The sequence below is a fragment of the Ranitomeya variabilis genome, chromosome 5, assembly GCF_051348905.1.
Source record: "Ranitomeya variabilis isolate aRanVar5 chromosome 5, aRanVar5.hap1, whole genome shotgun sequence".
Taxonomy (NCBI): domain Eukaryota; kingdom Metazoa; phylum Chordata; class Amphibia; order Anura; family Dendrobatidae; genus Ranitomeya; species Ranitomeya variabilis.
The window spans coordinates 335,626,179-335,646,029 of NC_135236.1; the positions used below are offsets into that span (position 1 = coordinate 335,626,179).

A 19,851-nucleotide genomic window follows, 5' to 3' on the forward strand; every position below is an offset into this window, starting at 1 on the left:
GCTGGATCCTGCCTGACGGAAAAAACTGATGTGTGAAAGTAGCCTAACTATCCATATATCTATCTACATCTATCCATAGATATATCTATCTATCTCATTCCTTATATCTATCTATCTGTCTATCTATCTCATTACTTCTATCTATCTCATTCCTTCTATCTGTCTATCTATCTATCTATCTATCTATCTATCTATCTATCTATCTATCTATCTCATTCCTTCTATCTGTCTATCTATGTGTCTATCTATCAATCTGTCTGTCTGTATCTACAGGAAAGATATATATCTTGGTACCGTGTTAGCCAGTAGATGGAAATATATTTAGAATTGAGAGTCCTCAGTGGTTGATACCTTTTAATGACTAACTGAAAAGATGGTAACAAATTGCAAGCTTTCGAGACTACACAGGTCTCTTCAACAGGCAAAGACTAAAAGAAATTCTGAAGAATCACATATTTATGCGCAACATAGCACAGAACAAAAAAAAACCATGGATAAGACAGGTGACATGAGGCAGAATTACCATGAGTGATAAACAGTTATGTCCATAAATATTGGACTCGGGCTAGTTTCACATTTGCGTTAGAATCCGCAGCGTTTAATCCCCAACCGCAAATGAAGGAAAAACCGCTTTGAAACGCGTACAAACGTAGCGTTTTTTAGACGCATACGTTAAAAAAAGCCGCGTTTTCAAGCTTCTCCATGCGTTTTGCATGCGTTTGCGTTTTTTGTATGCATGGTGAAAAATTTAACAGGGGAAAAATCTAGATAACCAGACACCGCCAATGGGACTACAGTGGGCGTGTATTATGGGATATCTATATATAGACCCTTGGACTGCTGAAATCTTCATCTGCTACTGTATCCTGTGTCATGATGGATCTTCGCATGGAGAGCTTTTATTTCAACCTGGATTTAAGCATCAAGCTGTTTCTTGCCTGTGCGTTTGCTTGGGAGCAACAAAGAAATAGAGAACGACAAAGGACACGGAGTAGGCGTTTTTGGAGACACCCCATTATTGAACTCCGGGAGAGCCATGGAGCCTACCAGACGCTATATGGTGAGCTTAATGCCAACCCGGACAAATTCCCCGAATATACCAGGATGTCTCAAGACTCTTTCCTGGAATTGCTTGGTCGTGTCCAAGGAGCCATCCGGACACAGGACACCCAGCTCCGTAGAGCGATTCCAGCAGAGGAACTTCTCCTGGTTACATTAAGGTACCGTATATACTCGAGTATAAGCCGAGATTTTCAGCCCAAATTTTTGGGCTGAAAGTGCCCCTCTCGGCTTATACTCGAGTCATGATCGGTGGTGGGGTCGGCGGGTGAGCACTGTCATATACTTACCTGCTTCCGGGGCTCCTGGCGCCCCCCCTGCCCGTCCCACTGTCTCCGGGTGCCGCAGCATCTTCCCCTGAGCGGTCACGTGGGACCGCTCATTAGAGAAATGAATAGGCTGCTCCACCCCCCATAGGGGCGGAGCCGCCTATTCATTTCTCTAATGAAGCGGTGCCGGTGACCGCTGATAGAGGAAGAGGCTGCGGCACCGAAGACAGGCAGGGGGAAGGAGCGGGACGCCGGGAGCAGGTAAGTATCGCATATTCACCTGTCCGCGTTCCACACGCCGGGCGCTGTCTCCATCTTCCCGGCGTCTCTCTGCACTGACTGTTCAGGCAGAGGGCGCGATGACGCATATAGTGTGCGCGCCGCCCTCTGCCTGATCAGTCAGTGCGGAGAGACGCCGGGAAGATGGCGCCGAGGAGCTGCAACCAAGACAGGCGAGTATGTGTTTTTTTTTTTTTTTTATTGCAGCAGCAGCAGCAGCACAGATTTATGTGGAGCATCTATGGGGCAATGGTGCAGAGCACTATATGGCACAGCTATGGGGGAAAGGTGCAGAGCACTGTATGGCACAGCTATGGGGCAACGGTGCAGAGCACTATATGGCACAGCTATGGGGCAACAGTGCAGAGCACTATATGGCACAGCTATGGGGCAACGGTGCAGAGCACTATATGGCACAGCTATGGGGCAACGGTGCAGAGCACTATATGGCACAGCTATCTATGGGGCAACGGTGCAGAGCACTATATGGCAGAGCTATGGGGCAACGGTGCAGAGCACTATATGGCACAGCTATGGGGCAACGGTGCAGAGCACTATATGGCAGAGCTATGGGGCAACGGTGCAGAGCACTATATGGCACAGCTATGGGGCAACGGTGCAGAGCACTATATGGCATAGCTATGGGGCAACGGTGCAGAGCACTATATGGCACAGCTATGGGGCAACAGTGCAGAGCACTATATGGCACAGCTATGAGGCAACAGTGCAGAGCACTATATGGCACAGCTATGGGACAACGGTGCAGAGCACTATATGGCACAGCTATGGGGCAACGGTGCAGAGCACTATATGGCACAGCTATGAGGCAACGGTGCAGAGCACTATATGGCACAGCTATGGGGCAACGGTGCAGAGCATTATATATATGGCACAGCTATGGGGCAACGGTGCAGAGCATTATATATGGCACAGCTTTATGTGGAGCATATATGGGGCCATAATGAATGGTATGGAGTATCTATTTCTAATTTTGCAGGAGGTGTGGGTTAAATCCGCGCTGCCTTAATGATGAAGTTCCAAGGATAATAAATTTAAAAGGTGGTTTATTCAACGCGTTTCAAGGTCAGTGCGACCTCTTCTTCAGGAAATTCCACATACAACATCATGTTGTATGTGGAATTTCCTGAAGAAGAGGTCGCACTGACCTTGAAACGCGTTGAATAAACCACCTTTTAAATTTATTATCCTTGGAACTTCATCATTAAGGCAGCGCGGATTTAACCCACACCTCCTGCACAGTTTATATTGTCACACGGCCGTTGATCGGCTTGTGGATCTGCAGCAGCCGAAATCGTTACATGCTCTTCATTCAACAAAATCAGGTGAGCAATTCTAAGAAAGCTCTCTTGGTTATCTAAAGGATAAGACCCTATTTTGCGCTTTGTGTCTCCATTTTTTTTCCTATAGCTGTATTTCTAATTTTGAAATTCACCGGTACCTGCTGCATTTTCCACCCTAGGCTTATACTCGAGTCAATAAGTTTTCCCAGTTTTTTGTGGCAAAATTAGGGGGATCGGCTTATACTCGGGTCGGCTTATACTCGAGTATATACGGTATGTAATAATTCTAATCAAATGCCAGTCATAATTATTGTTGGTCTGCCATGTATTTGTATTTTCCTTTAGGTCTTTAGCTAAACACCACCATAAATGGAATTAATTGCAAATTTATTTTTTTATTCTTATTTCAGATTTCTGGCAACCGGAGAGAGCTTATCATCCCTCCACTTTCAGTACCGGCTTGGAATTTCCACCCTGTCTGGAAAAGTTGTGGACACCTGCCGTTCTTTGTAGAATGCTCTCCGGGATGAGTTTATACCCCTACCCACAGAGGATATGTGGATTGAAATTGCTGAAAAATTCTGGAGTATGTGTGATTTCCCCAACTGTTTGGGAGCGGAGGATGGAAAGCACATACACATTATCGAACCCGCCAGAACTGGATCGGAGTACTTCAACTACAAAAAATATTTTTCAGTTGTGCTCACGGCAATAGCAGATGCGGACTGTCGCTTCATCGCCGTGGACATTAGAGCTTTTGGCCGTGGGAATGACTCACAGACTTTCAAGAACTCGGCTATGGGCCGACGTGTGTATGGAAGAAATTTTAATTTTCCACTGCTACGACCTCTCCCCAATACTCAAGGCCAACCGATGCCATTTGTTATGGTTGGGGATGAGGCCTTTCAGATGTGTGATAACCTACTGAAGCCATATTCCAGTCGGGACTTGAACCACACTAAAAGGATTTATAACTACAGACTGATCAGGGCCCAAAGAACAGTGGAGTGCACCTTTGGGATTCTTGTCTTAAAATGGCACATTCTTGCGACAGCCATTAATCTAAAAATGGAGACAGTCGATGAGGTGGTCAAAGCCTGTGTGGTTCTCCACAATTACATAATGGCTAAGGAGCGACCCAACATTGAACTGGATGAACCTGTTGCAAACCCATTGCCAGATTACCAGCATCACCCGCTGCGGTCAACAGTTGAAGTTGGCCACATGAGGAACCAATTTGCTGCCTATTTTGATTCCTGATATTGGACGTGTTGCATGGCAAGACAATATTGTGTCAAATTTCCTGTTGGGTTTTGGCCTGTACCAGTTATGTTTTAAATGTTAATAATATTTTTTGTTAATAGAATTCGTGTTTTGCTATCTTGACCGAGTCTCCTATGTATTTCCTCTAAAAACCACTTATGTTGATAGTGGAAAGGTAGTTGACGTCAATACATCCAGATTCTGTTCTGCAGTATCTATTGGACGCAGACTGAAGAGAAGATGGAGGTATAATAAAAAGCAGTTCTACACTCATCAAGTCAGGTGTCAGAAATAATTAATTCATGAGGCAAAAATAACAGCCTCATGAATTCACTATTTCTGACACCTGTCTAGGTGAGTATAGATATGCCTTGTATGACCTACATCGTCTCTTCGGTTTGTGTGAAATAGATTACGTACACAAGGCAGTTCACTGATCACCAGGTCAGGTGTCATATATAATGAGTTCATGACGCAGAGTTTTGTGCATCATAAACTCACTACTTATGACACATGACCTGTTGAGTATAGTTCCGCTTTGTATTACTGCCAGTTTCTCTTCAGTCTGCGACACAGATTAATCAGACTGAAGAGACTATGGAGAAAATACAAGTTATATTTTTTTTGCCACCTCATAGCTCTATACCCAAACACACAAAGCTGCAGTGCTGTACTTAATAACTACTGGACCTATGAGTTGGAAAAAAAAACATAGTGTGCGGCGCAGTGTTTTATTAGGTGCACGGTGTGTGTTGCCGGCGGTGAAATACACAAATAACTAAACATTATTGGGTGCAAAAAACATTATTAGTTTATAACAAAAAAAAAAAATAACTGCGCCTGCTTGGGGTAGAGTGATGGAACTGGGGGGTGGTAGCTGTGAGGCCTGGCTAAGTGTGGACGACACAGTGGTGGCAGGAGAAGGGGCAATTAAAGTAGTGGGGTCTGGGAGTTCGGGGATGGGGCTTGACACATGAGAGGCCTGACTGGAAGGGTGAGACAAACTTGACATTACAGACACATTGGGAGGTGATGTGGGAGGAATACAGATAGTACGCTGTTTTTTATTTTTTTTTCCCTTTTTTGGATCTACATGGTCTGGGGAGCCTCGGTGGGCTCATTTGTTGCGGCCTGGTCGTGGTGGGCGACCTGTCAGGGTCCGGCTGCTGCATTGTGCTCGTAGAGCGTACAGCCATGCCAGAGTCCATTGTGCTCATAGAGCGTACAGCCATGCCAGAGTCCATTGTGCTCGTAGAGCGTACAGCCATGCCAGAGTTCATTGTGCTCGTAGAGCAGGAGGCCATGCCAGAGTCCATTGTGCTCGTAGAGTGAAAGGCCATGCCAGGGTCCATTGTGCTCGTAGAGCGAAAGGCCATGCCAGGGTCCTGCTGCATCGTGGTGGTGGTGGAGCGGAAAGCCATGCCAGGATCCTGCTGCATTCTTGGTGGTGGTGGAGCGGAAGGCCATGCCAGGGTCCTGCTGCTGCATGGTGGTGGGGAAGGCTATGCCTGGGTCCTGCTGCATCGTGGTGGTGGAGCGGAAAGTCATGCCAGGGTCCTGCTGCTGCATGGTGGTGGCAGTGGAGGAGGTCCAAGCTGGAGCAGCAGTTGTCATGGTGGTGGCAGTGGGCTGTCCAACAGCACTCGGCATGGTGGTGGTGATGTAGTGGTGTCCGGCAGTGCTTGGAATGGAGGTGGCCGTGCAGTGGTATGCAGCAGAGCTCGGCATTGAGGTCAAGCGTGACAGTGTTGGCACAGGTGGATATGCTACCACTGTGTGCTAAAAATACCGACTCTGCTGCATAGCCTGCATGTAAGCAGCATTGCAGGCCTGCATGACACTAAGCTGGAGATCAGGAATAAGGTGTTCTGACATGCCCTGTTCAATTTGATTAAAAAAATGATGTGCTGGCCTCTGGAGGTTGGCTTTCACTTGGTCAAGGCTTTTGGTGACATCCTGGATACGTGTATTCATATGGCTAATGGCAGTATCCAGTCGGTCGCCTTGAGTCCATCACGAAAGACCGAGTTCAAGTGCAAAAACTCAGGCATGAGTGACCTGTCCGAGGCCCTCTGCCACTGCTGGGAAGAGCCCAAAAAAAAGGGGCAGAGGCAGAGGACTGGGAAAGGGGAACACCTGATGGACCAGCTTCCTGGTCTCCAGATTGTGTGGCACGCCAACTTGCTGCAGCGCTGCTGGATGGCTGGGACGGGTCCGTGGCTGTCTGATGAAGGACCGCTCCCGAACCAGGGTCAAGAGTGCTGCTCCATGTGCTGTAAAAAAAGAAGAAAAAAAAATTAATACCAAACATTTACAAGACGCCAACTCCTGTGGAATAGAAACATACAGATTATGGCAATACAACACAACCTAATACACCAAAAAAATACTTACGTTCTCTGGGTAAGGACCGGTCTCAAAAATGCCAAAATGTGGTGGTATTTATATTTTCGGATCCTTGCACCCGAACCACTAGGAAGCCGGCTCTCTTGACAAAAGTCCATGTTGAAGCGATCCTTCATCAAACGCCAACGTGTTTTGACGTTAAGCACTGCTGAAAAAACAAAAAAGAATGGTTAGACAATGGACTTTTGGCCGTGATCACACAACTGTGTGTGATGAAAGAAACTCCTGGGAGTTTCTCCTATCACACACAGTTGTGTGATCCCGGCCAAGGTCACTGCTGCAGCACACCGCATTGCAATACTTACAAAATGCATTTCGGACCCGAGTCGGGGCGTTGTCCCAGCCATCCCACATCGCTTTGGCCACCTCATTCCATAGCCGCCGGATCGTCATGTTGTCCGAGTGCTGCGGAACTTGGGTGTCCCACAACGGGACTCGCTCATGGACCAGGGAGATTAGGAGGTCATTTTCAATGAGGTCCTCATCCCGTTCTGGAACCTGAAAAATAAAAAAAGACATTAATGTTGGAGAGATTAACATAAGGAAAAAGAAAGAAAACAGAGACAGAAAACTGGCATTGAATATTGAAAGTCAAGAAAAAAAGGAGTCAAGAAGAAAAAGGTAAAGAAATAGGAAAGTAAAGAAATGAACATTCAAGAATAGTACAGTGAGGATACAACAGTCAGCCAGGTATACTTACACGCTGCCGCCTTGCCACCCGACCATGAACCCGCTGCTCCTGCTCAGCCTCTGCCGCAGTGGAAGAAGTGCTCTAAAAAAAGGAAAACAAAATTGTCACATGTGTAGATGTGACAGTGAATACTTACCAATCTGAGGAGGTGAGTACTCACTTCCCTGACATGTTCGGCTTGTGAAGGCCCAGGACGTTGCTCCTCAGAAGATGACATTCTGATGCATGCAGAAAGAAAAAAATGGCAGCAATTAGGACATATAGAGACAGAAAATAGAAAATAAAGGCTTTGGTTTTGATATACCGTATTTTCCGGCGTATAAGACGACTTTTTAACCCCTCAAAATCTTCTTAAAAGTCGGGGGTCGTCTTATACGCCGGGTACAGACAAATGTGCATATGGTGGGTGGGGGGGAGTGGTCCCGATGACGGAGAGGGGGCGTCTCACAGGAAGGGGTGAGTGGAGTAGCCCCCTATTACCTCATTGCGGCAGCGTGGGGGTCTCTGTGCTGGGGAGCGGCGGCTCCTCATTGTGGCAGCATAGGGTTTCTGTGCTGGGAGCTGCAGTTCCTCTTCGTGCCGTGGGTGCTGTGGGGCAATGCATCTTCTTGCAGCGTCGGGCTCCTCCGGCATCTCCTCAAGGCCCGGAGGCACCGGCAGCTCCATTTTTGCGATACGGTGGCCTCCGGGAAAATGGCCGCTGGGGGCGGCGCATGCTCAGATTCAGATCTCGTCCCGAGACTGTCAAAGGTCGTCATCAGTTTATATTCCCATACTCTTCTGTCTCTCTGAGATTTGAAGCTACCTTTTAAAACAAGTAATTTCATGTCCATAATGTTATGATTTGGGAGGCAAAAATGTATTGCCACAGGTAGATCCATTCTTTTTTCTCTTATGTGGCGGTGAGAATTCATTCTTGTTCTAAGCTTTTGACCTGTCTCCCCCACATACAGACCCCCAGTTGGACATTTATTACAAATAATTAGGTACACCACATTAGAAGTGACGCAGCTGAAAGTACAAGGTATCTTGTAGTCCTGATGTGAATTGGGGATCTTTATCTTGTCTGTGGTCATTATAAATGGACAGGTTTTACATTTTTTGTGATTGCAAGGAAAGATACCTGCAGCTGGTGGAGAGGACAGGGAGCTCTTGACAATGATGCTTCTTAGATTTGGGGGCTGCCTAAAACAGAGTAGTGGGGGGTCTGGAAAAATGGATTGTAAGCGGGCATCTTTTTGGAAGCAAACAGACAACTTATGGACACATGCTACTACAAAAAATTGGAGTCAGATCCTACACAGGACTATTACAAGGAACTAAACAAGATGGTATCTTGTCTGCCTGTTGAATCCATAAGAGCCGATGACCTGATACCAGAAAGTCCAAGAACAGGGACATTCTACATGCTTCCCAAAATCCACAAATCTGGAAATCCAGGAAGACCAATTATTTCATGTGTGGGCACCCTTACTGAGCAGGTATCTGGATGGGTAGAGGGTATTCTTAAACCCCTGGTAAAGGATACACCCAGCTTCATTCAGGACACAACTGACCTATTGAATAAACTATCAGCAATAGATCCTCTACCAGAAGGAACCATCCTGGCCACCATAGATGTAGAATCTTTGTACTCCAATGTACCACACCAGGATGGATTAAATGCCTGCAAATTCTTCCTGGAAAACACAGGGACTGATGCGGATTCTGTGGTGAAACTTAAAAAAAATCATCCTCACCCACAATTACTTTGAATTTGACAACAAGATCTATCTACAGGAGACTGGCACAGCAATGGGAAGTAAAATGGCCCCACAGTATGCAAATCTTTTCATGGCCAAGCTTGAAAGCGGCTTTTTGTCCTCATGCCCCATCAGGCCTCTGGCCTACTACTGCTACATTGATGATATTTTAATCACCTGGATGGAGTCTGAGCCACAGCTAAAGACGTTCCATGAACAGTTTAATCAATTTCATCGTACTATCAACTTGACACTCAACTACTCCTGTACTGAAATTAACTTTTTCGACACCATCATTAAGCTGCAGAATAAAATAGAGACACCCCTGTATCAGAAGCCAATCAACCGTCCAACATACCTTAAATGGGATAGTTTCCATCCAAAACACATAAAAAACTATTGTCTACAGCCAAGCCATCAGATACAATTGTATATGTTCCAACCCAATGGATAGGGATGAACACCTCAGTTGCCTCAGAAATACATTTTTGAATCAAGGCTACAATTTAAGAACAATTGAAAACCAGATTACAAGAGCCACGAGAATATCAAGGAATCACCTGCTACATTACAAAGCTAAAGAAGAAAATAACCGGTTACCTCTAGCAGTTACCTACAATCCAAATCTGGAAGTGCTAAGGGGAGCTGCACGGAAATTACAACCTTTACTACAAAAAGATGCCCGCTTACAATTTATTTTTCTAGACCCCCCACTACTGTGTTTTAGGCAGCCCCCAAATCTAAGAAGCATCATTGTCAAGAGCTCCCTGTCCTCTCCAACAGCTGCAGGTACCTTTCCTTGCAATCACAAAAAATGTAAAACCTGTCCATTTATAATGACCACAGACAAGATAAAGATCCCCAATTCACATCAGGACTACAAGAAACCAGGTACTTTCAGCTGCGTCACTTCTAATGTGGTGTACCTAATTATTTGTACTAAATGTCCAACTGGGGGTCTGTATGTGGGGGAGACAGGGCAAAAGCTTAGAACAAGAATGAATTCTCACTGCCACACAATAAGAGAAAAAAGAATGGATCTACCTGTGGCAATACATTTTTGTCTCCCAAATCATAACATTGTGGACATGAAATTACTTGTTTTAAAAAGTAACTTCAAATCTAAGAGAGACAGAAGAGTATGGGAATATAAACTGACTAGCTGTTTCCAGCCAACGCTCGGCACGCTCATTGCTATCTAATTAAAGCTGCTGATGATTAAACTAAAGTAAATAATGACAACATTCAATAGCACTTATGCAGGTGGTAAATTAACTTAAAATGAAGTTAATAACAAGAATAATCATTAAAAATCTGAATAATACTAATAATACATTTTATTCACAGTGTAAAATCAAAAACAAACTGGATTCAGTAAGTTGTGCGTTTTTATTCATTCCAGCATCTAAACAAATTTCATAACGAAACATAAATTAAGTTAAAATTTCTCTGTAAACACAATTAAATGTATAGTCATTTTCAAAGATCTTTCCTTGACTTCCACCAGGTACAATTTGAACTGAAAGACCTTTACAACTTGTTACTCTAGAGAATGCAGTGTATAATTGACCATGTGTGAATACAGGATCAGGTAGGAGAACGCCAATCTTATCGAATGTTTGTCCTTACGATTTTGTAATTGTCATGGAATAAGCTAGACGAAGTGGGAATTGTTTTCTTGTTAACTTAAATGGGATATCGCAATTTTCGCTAGTGTCCAATGGTATTCTTGGAATGAGAACCTTTTGACCACGAAGCTCCCCAGAAAAAATGCTGCAGTCGATGAGATTTGTGCCAAGAGTTTCTACAATTAATCGAGTACCATTGCACAGTCCTTTCTTTGGATTTAGATTGCGGAGTAGCATGACACAGCAGCCTTTCTTAAGGTTCAGCATATGAGGAGGGAAGCCCATATGAGTTAGGGAATGTACAAATTCGATGGGGTACTGAGCTCTTTCTTCTTCTGTCTCACAGGATGAAATATTGTCGACACTGAAGTATGATTTAGTCTGACCTCTAAGCATGTTTAACACTTCTTCATTGACTGTCAGCGTGTCACAGTTTTTAGGACATAGTACTGCTCTGGAAGCAAGATCAGCAGGAGTGAGAGAGTTCAGGTCATTCCCAAATATGCTCGTCATGACGTCATGAGTCAGAATGTCTTTGCTCAGCTTCACAAAATCCACCAGATTCCCATCTTCAACTCCTGATCCAACAGTTAGCAGCCACTCACAAAATTCAACCTCATCAGGATTGACTTGCATGTTCCTGATTAATTTCAGTTCCTTGAAGGTTTTCCAGACTGGACTGCTCTTGACACACGCCTCTACAATACTAACGCGATTTCCATGAAGTACAACTGGAGCTAGCTGACAAAAATCTCCTTCAACAACAATCGGGATCCCACCAAAAGGTTCTTCATTGTGAAGGAGAATACGTAAGCTTCTATCAATGGCATTGAAAAGATGAACGTGAGACATTGAAATTTCATCCCATATAATAAGTTTAGTATCCCGAAGCTCTCGGCAGACTGAGGTTACTTCTTTAATACTTGATACAGTTCTCTCATTCAAATGAATTGAAATTCCAAATCCGGAGTGGACTGTTTTACTGCCTGTGTAAAACAAAAAAAAATCTTCAATACAGATATCTTTAATTTACGTTTTTCAGTATTCTTTAATCGTAATTAAAATTACCTTTTAGTAATGTAGCTGCCAAACCGGTAGGAGCAACTGTTTTTACAATGCCACCATTCCCAAGTATAGTAGATGTCAAAGCCTTGTACACGGAAGTCTTTCCACAACCTCCAGCATCAGATAAAAAAAACATTTTTGTGATGTAGTTGGATTATTAACTGCATTCATGATTGTTTCAAAGGCGCCTCGTTGTTCTAGGTTCATTAGAAACTGCAGTCATTCAGATTCTTGTTTATCCCTTTCCACATCAACAATGTCACACATTTTATATGCATCTGATGGGGAAGGTAGTCCACAACTTTTGCAATCTTTAGCAAACTGTCGTAAGTGGTCTTGGATATCGGCAAGTGTTTGCTGCTCAGCCATGTATGAGTGAGGAGGAAGTCTTCCATCATGTTATTTTTATATTTGTTGTATAAATCAAGTCCACTTGTGATGTTAGCGTGGTTCAGGATTGCAGCAAATAGCTGTGGAAGCTCACCGGGCATTCTAAATAAAGATGCTTCTTCCATTGTTTTGTCCCACTCTGAATCGTCATGCAATAATCCCATGGCCTTTGCTGCCAGAATATAAGTTTCATATGTGTGTCCTTCCACTGTTCTCAGATCTTCGAATGATGTAGCACCTGTAAACAAAATAAAGAAAATAATTAAAAATTATAAAAAACTGAGGATGATCTAATAACGTACAATTAGATGAATATGACTTACGGTATCCTTGATATGCATCAGGAGTAGGCGCAGGGAAAATCTTTCCATATCTTGTGGAGAGACAGAGTACATTCTTGGAAGGATCTTGTCAGCACCTCTTTTTCTTGTCTTCCAAAACTTATTTGTCCAGACATAATGGTAGGGTATTTCACAATATAAATACTGACGTGCTGATGGATCAGTTCGGTTTAGAACAAACCATTTCGTAAGTTTTGTGCCATCACGCTGAGCTTTTTCCACAGAAAGCTGCTCTGTTCCATCCTCAAAGTAAACTTATTGTTTTAAAGGTAGGTGTACCGGAAGTCTTTCTACAGCATGGGAACGTGCAGACATCTCAAATTTTCGCAGCCGCCACATTGCTTTAGGCGATGCCAAATATCGCGAGTGTCGATGTAAGTCTTAATCTCGTCCCAGTGGTGGATGCCGGTGTTGCTGACTTCGTTCACTTGAACAATGGCTGCATCATGTCCTTTGTACACGTACTTGAAAATATATTTGATGGTCTGGATAGAAGAGCAGATTTCCACATTTATGTGTGCGCTGTATTTCTGAGCGAGGTAGGGGTTGTATGGTACAACCCAGCGGCTGTCAACTTCCACATCCCTAATCTTGAGTTTAATGCCATCTTTTCATCTGCGGTATACTGGATAACCATCCACATTAATATTTGTTTCTTCGCTGAAGTCTTTGGGAAACTTTTTGGAACATGTCCAGATTCCTTTTACATCTTCCATACACGGTGAATTTCTATTGTGTTCTCCACAGGGCCCATGAATCATGCAGCTGGTGACAACATCGTAAAGTTGCTTGTTAATATCCGGGTCAGGAATTTCTGCACAAACAGCATTGTCACAATCGATAGCTTCTCGAAACTTGTCTTCGTCGTCCAGAATTAAGAGCATATGGCAATGAGGAAGACGTGAAACAATAAAAGGATGTATTAAATGTGCATTATTAATCATTCCATTCTTAACATTACTGTTACGAACATTCAGATGAATGTATGTAATACCTCTTTTTTGAAATTCAATAACGTAGGTGTTTGCCTTTACTTGTCCCATCACTCCACATTTTTTTGCAGTCAAGTCGTTTAGTAACTCTTGTAGCTTTAAGTGGAATATGGTAGATACCAAACTGGGCAGTCTATTGCTGTTTCATGTTGTAAAAGGCCGGACTGAATTTCTTCCCACTTTGGGTTGCAAGTGAACGTAATAAATAAATCCGGCTTTCCAAATTTTGCTACCAAAGTCATCACATTTTGGTAATTCTGTGTCATGGCACATTTTGCACCTGTAAAAGAAGAGGGAAGTATGACGATGCGACCCGGTCTCAGATCTTGTTGTTCAGCCCTACTGTTGATATAATCCATAAGCCCGACATACAATTCTACTCTGAGTTTCTTTTGGTTTTGTCTGTTCCAGTCCAGTCGCTGCGCTTCAACCTTTAGGTAGGCATCAATTATGTATTGTTGTGTCAGCTGGCCAGAATGTAACAGCGGGTTGAAGGATTGTCGATCCTGAAGGCGGTATGCATAGAATTCTCTCGACACATTTTTTTTTTTTTTTTTCTTGTTCTCCTGCATCGTGACTGATATCTTCCTGTTCTTCATCGTCACCTTCCTCCATTTCATGACTTTTCCTTTTTGCAGTTCTCCCTTGCTTCCGTATTCCAGGTTGCCATCCGTGTTCACCATATGGAAAGAGGAGTGGATACACCATTGGATCACAGTTTGGGCTATGGTACACAATATTCTGTAGTCCTCGCTGCCCAATGGGATGAATGGCAATGTCTCTTTTGATCGGCGGCTCTCCATCATTGGAGACAAACACAGCTGCAACTTCATTCGCTGTCGGCAAGTTGTATCGGCGAGAGTCGTGTTGTCTATCCTTGGTTACCACATTTCGATTTTATGCTGGTCGTAGCCACGCTGATCAACCAAATCCTTCATCATTTTGAAAGCCTGAGCAAATGGGTTGATATCTCCGAGTAAACAGTCAATAGTATTCATTATGTCCCTCTTGCATCCTTCATTTTGCTCGTTATTTAATTGTTGAATGTTTGCATACTCAGGATCCAATATGTAGAGTTGTGAATATGAAGGAGTATCAGATCTAAAGAAAGCACAAATATATTTTTAATTATTAAAAAAGAGAAGAAATGTATTAAAAACGTACATTTAATTGTATTCAGGTCTTTTACCTTAGAGAAGTTGATGTACAGTGGTACACTGGTCCATGAATGACTAAAACGGGTGGGCCACCGGAAAATTTCATTGACTGAAATCCAAAGGATGCAAAGGCAAAAGCACTGTTGTACTTTCTGATGTTCTTTCTAAAATGTTTTGCCTTGTTCGTATCGTCAGTTAACCATGCTTGAAACTGCTGAGGATATTAATTTACTTCACGTAAGTGTATAGTACCACTTCCGCAGGACGGAAACTTTGCACTGTGAATTTTTCTTTCCAAAAGTGAGATGCACCGCAATCACTACACGTAACATCTCACTTTCCCACGTGGTGCTCACTGGGTATATTCTCAGGATTTCTTGCTGCATACCTCGAAGGTGGTGGCAGTTTACCTAGACGGGCATTGTTGTTTTCAACTTCCACAGGTGTCAAATTGCTTCTTCGTTGATGCTGGTTATATATATCAGCTTCCCTTCTTTCTGTCACTCAGTTGATATAAACCTTGTGATATCTCTCTCTGTCCTTATCAATCTGCTCAGGTGTTCGTTGTTTATAACCAATCCTACGATTTTGTCGATATTGTTGTTGTCGATCAGCTACTGCATCCTTGTCCGTATTTTCCTGCGGCCGGTGAGATGGACCTGGAGACTCTTCTTGGCTCATTTTGTTTGGGAGAATGCGGATACAATTAAATGTACATTTACCTTGGCTGAAGTGATTGAATTACATAGAAAGGAAGTGCTGCATGTAGTAATGTGGGGGGCGGAGCCTCGTGTGGTAATGTGTGGGGACGGGGCCTTGTGTGGTAATGTGGGGGCGGAGCCTCGTGTGATAATGTGTGGGGACGGAGCCTTGTGTGGTAATGTGTGGGGACGGAGCCTCGTGTGGTAATGTGGGGGGACGGACCCTCGTGTGGTAATGTGGGGGAATGGAGCCTCGTGTGGTAATGTGTGAGGATGGAGCCTCGTGTGGTAATGTGTGGGGACGAAGCCTCATGTGGTAATGTGGAGGGACGGAGCCTCGTGTGTTAATGTGTGAGGACGGAGCCTCGTATGGTAATGTGTTGGGACAGAGCCTCGTGTGGTAATGTGTGGGGACGCAGGCTCGTGTGGTAATGTGTGAGGACGGAGCCTTGTGTGGTAATGTGTGGGGACGGAGCCTCGTGTGGTAATGTGTGGGGACAGAGCCTCATGTGGTAATGTGGGGGTCGGAGCCTTGTGTGGTAATGTGTGGGGATGGAGCCTCGTGTGGTAATGTGTAGGGACGGAGCCTCGTGTGGTAATGTGTGGGGACGGAGCCTCGTGTGGTAATGTATGGGGACGGAGCCTCGTGTGGTAATGTGTGGGGACAGAGCCTCGCGTGGTAATGTGGGGGGGCGGGATTATGTGTGGTAATGTAGTGGGGTGGCGGGATTGTGTGGTAATGTGGTGGGGGGCGGGATTATCTGTGGTAATGTGGTGGGGGGGCGGGATTATGTGTGGTGATGTGGTGGGGGGCGGGATTATGTGTGGTAATGTGGTGGGGGGCGGGATTATGTGTGGTGATGTGGTGGAGGGGTGGGATTCTGTGGTGATGTGGTGGGGGGGCAGGATTATGTGTGGTAATGGGGTGGGGGGACGAGATTATATGTGGTGATGTGTTGGGGGCGGGATTATGTGTGATGTGTTGGGGGCGGGATTATGTGTGGTGATGTGGTGGGGGGCGGGATTATGTGTGGTGATGTGGTGGGCGGGATTATATGTGGTGATGTGCTGGGGGTGGGATTGTGTGTGGTAGTGTGATGGGGGCGGGATTGTGTGTGGTAATGGGGTGGGGGCGGGATTGTGTGTGGTAATGGGGTGGGGGGCTGTAATGTGAATATAAAAATGGCCATTTTGAGTCCATTTTGAAATATACTGAACGCAGACTATCACAGAGCAGCATTTCTTGTCATACATTTACAGACAGACAATGCTCATTGTGACACAATCTTGAGAGCTGTTTATTTATTGTCTGAAGACCTTTGAGTTTGTTATTGTAAAACATTAAGGTTTATTTAACCTCTGTCTATGGTAGTTTTATCTAACCCTTGTGGGCTTTTATGTATCTATGGGTTTATGGCCCATTGTCCGATGATTCCATGGTATCTCAGTCTCATCCCACCTTCAAAGCTGGCCACTTGAAGGGTGGGATGAAACCAGAGTTACACATAGTGCAAATCACTATATAAGACCAGAAAAACATGAGTAAGGGTACCGTCACACAATGCCATTTTTATCGCTACGACGGCACGATCCGTGACGTCGCAGCGTCGTATGATTATCGCTCCAGCGTCGTAGACTGCGGTCACACGGTGCAATCACGGCGCTGGAGCGATGCCGAAGTCCCCGGGTAACCAGGGTAAACATCGGGTTACTAAGCGCAGGGCCGCGCTTAGTAACCCGATGTTTACCCTGGTTACCAGCGTAAACGTAAAAAAACCAAACAGTACATACTTACATTCCGGTGTCTGTCCTCCGGCGTTCTGCTTCTCTCCACTGTGTAAGCACAGCGGCCGGAAAGCAGAGCGGTGACGTCAGACGTCACCGCTGTGCTCGCTTTCCGGCCGGCAGGCGCTCACAGTGCAGAGAAGCTGAGACGCCGGAGGACAGACACCGGAATGTGAGTATGTACTGTTTGTTTTTTTTACGTTTACGCTGGTAACCAAAGTAAACATCGGGTTACTAAGCGCGGCCCTGCGCTTAGTTACCCGATGTTTACCCTGGTTACAAGCGAACACATCGCTGGATCGCTGTCACACACAACGATCCAGCGATGTCAGCGGGTGATCAAGCGACGAAAGAAAGTTCCAAACGATTTGCTACGACGTACGATTCTCAGCAGGGTCCCTGATCGCTGCTGCGTGTCAGACACTGCGATATCGTAACGATATCGCTAGAACGTCACGAATCGTACCGTCGTAGCGATCAAAATTGCACTGTGAGACAGTACCCTAAGACAGAAGCATAAACTGGTGTATCTGTACTTACATGTGTACAGTGTTGAGATACCTGCATAAGTGGGGACACCCGTGCAGTGTTGTGAATTTTCCAGGGGTTCTCTGTCTTGGTGTTGCTTCTCTGATTTTCCAGACGGATGATGTTTAAAAGCCTCTTGGTGACGGATGATGTGAGCATATGTACTTAATCCTTATATGTATTTAATCTTTATATTTATTTAACCCCTTAACGACCGCCGATACGCCTTTTAACGGCGGCCGCTAAGGGTACTTAAACCACAGCGCCGTTAATTAACGGCGCTGTGGAAAAAGTGAATAGCGCCCCCCAGAGTCGGATTTTCTCTGGGGTCTCGGTTGCCGAGGGTAGCCGAGACCCCAGAGAACATGATTCGGGGGGTTTTTACCGACCCCCGAGTTGCGATCGCCGGTAATTAACCGTTTACCGGCGGTCGCAACAAAAAAAAAAAAAACGCGATTTGCCGTTTAATTTCTCTGTCCTCCGATGTGATCGCACATCGGAGGACAGAGAAATGTGGTCCCCGATGGCCCCCAATAGCCCCCCAATACTTACCTACCTCCCCCGGTGCTCCTCGTGTCTCCCCATGGGCGCCGCCATCTTTTTTCCGGGAAAAAATGGCGGGCGCACGCGCAGTACGCCCGCCGCCCGGCACCCGGATGTTCTTTGGGGTCTCGGCTGCCGGGGGTAGCCGAGACCCCAAAGAACATGATCGGGGTCGATTTGCACCGACCCCTGCTTTGCGATCGCCGGTAATTAACAGTTTACCGGCGACCGCAAAAAAAAAAAAAAAAAAAAAAGCGATCAGTTATTTCTCTGTCCTCTGATGTGATCGCACATCAGAGGACAGAGAAATAGGGGGATTCGGGGACCCTATCATACTCACCCGGGGTCCCTGGGTCCTCTTCTGTCTTCTCCTGCCGGCCGGCTTTTTCATCATGGCGGGCGCATGCGCAGTGCGCCCGCCATCTGCTGCCATCTGCCGGCCGGCAGGAGAAGACAAGTTGGGGCTAAAATTAGGGTTAGGGTTAGGGTTAGGGTTAGAGTTAGGGTTAGGGTTAGAGTTAGGGTTAGGGTTGGGGCTAAATTTAGGGTTAGGGTTAGGGCTAGGGTTAGGCTACTTTCACACTAGCGTTTTTTGGCTTCCGTCGCAATGCGTCGTTGGAGAAAAAACGCATCCTGCAAAAGTGCTTGCAGGATGCGTTTTTTCTCCATTGGCTTGCATTAGCGACGCATTGCGACGGATTGCCACATGTCGCATCCGTCGTGCGACGGATGCGTCGTGCTTCGGCGGACCGTCGACACAAAAAAAACTACATGTAACTTTTTTGTGCAACGTGTCCCACATATTTCAGTGCCACGTGCCACGTATTTAAGTGACACGTGCCACGTATCAAAGTGCCACGTGCCACATATTTCAGTGCCACGTATCAAAGTGCCACGTGCCACGTATCAAAGTGCCACGTGCCACGTATCAAAGTGCCACGTGCCACGTATCAAAGTGCCACGTGCCACGTATCAAAGTGCCACGTGCCACATATTTCAGTGCCACGTGCCACGTATCAAAGTGCCACGTGCCACGTATCAAAGTGCCACATCTTTCAGTGCCACGTGCCACGTATTTAAGAGACACGTGCCACGTATCAAAGTGCCACGTGCCACATATTTCAGTGCCACGTGCCACGTATTTAAGTGCCACGTGCCACGTATCAAAGTGCCACGTGCCACACATTTCAGTGCCACGTATCAAAGTGCCACGTGCCACGTATCAAAGTGCCACGTGCCACGTATCAAAGTGCCACGTGCCACATATTTCAGTGCCACGTGCCACGTATCAAAGTGCCACGTGCCACGTATCAAAGTGCCACGTGCCACATCTTTCAGTTTCACGTGCCACGTATTTAAGAGACACGTGCCACGTATCAAAGTGCCACGTATCACGTATTTCAGTGCCACGTATTTAAGTGACACGTATCACGTATAAGTGCCACGTGTCACGTATTTAATTGCCACATATTTAAGTGCCACGTATCAAGATTTTCCATGGAGAACAGACACATCCAGAGATATGTCTGCTCTCCACGGCTGCAGCAACACACTGACAGGAGCCATAGTTCCTGTCGGTGTGTCACTGCGCATGCGCGAGCGAGTTTACCGGCGGTCATTGACCCCGGCACTCTCGCTTAACGGCAGTGCTGCGTGGGAAAGTTCAACGCAGCTGTACTGCTGTTAACCGAGACGCCGGAGTCATTGAACT

General features: G+C 45.5%; 1 protein-coding gene and 1 pseudogene across 1 annotated transcript; both read right to left on the minus strand.

The window, feature by feature from the left end:
- Positions 1-10,635: 10,635 nt before the first annotated feature.
- Positions 10,636-11,839, minus strand: LOC143775006 (ATP-dependent DNA helicase Pif1-like). The gene is made up of 2 exons (XM_077262824.1): positions 11,707-11,839; positions 10,636-11,624 (listed from the first exon to the last, which is right to left on the minus strand). The coding sequence occupies exons 1-2, from the start codon at positions 11,837-11,839 to the stop codon at positions 10,636-10,638; spliced, it is 1,122 nt and encodes a 373-aa protein (XP_077118939.1).
- An 850-nt stretch (positions 11,840-12,689) lies between these two features.
- LOC143775007 (uncharacterized) lies at positions 12,690-14,229 on the minus strand (annotated as a pseudogene).
- Positions 14,230-19,851: the final 5,622 nt, after the last annotated feature.

What these genes read in the sequence shown, in the direction of transcription:
- LOC143775006 (XM_077262824.1), bottom strand. Translation starts at nt 11,839, where the DNA reads ATGTTTTTTTTATCTGATGCTGGAGGTTGTGGAAAGACTTCCGTGTAC. An exon ending in GGCAGCTACATTACTAAAAG is followed by an intron (nt 11,625 to 11,706) that starts GTAATTTTAATT and finishes TGTTTTACACAG; the next exon opens with GCAGTAAAACAGTCCACTCC.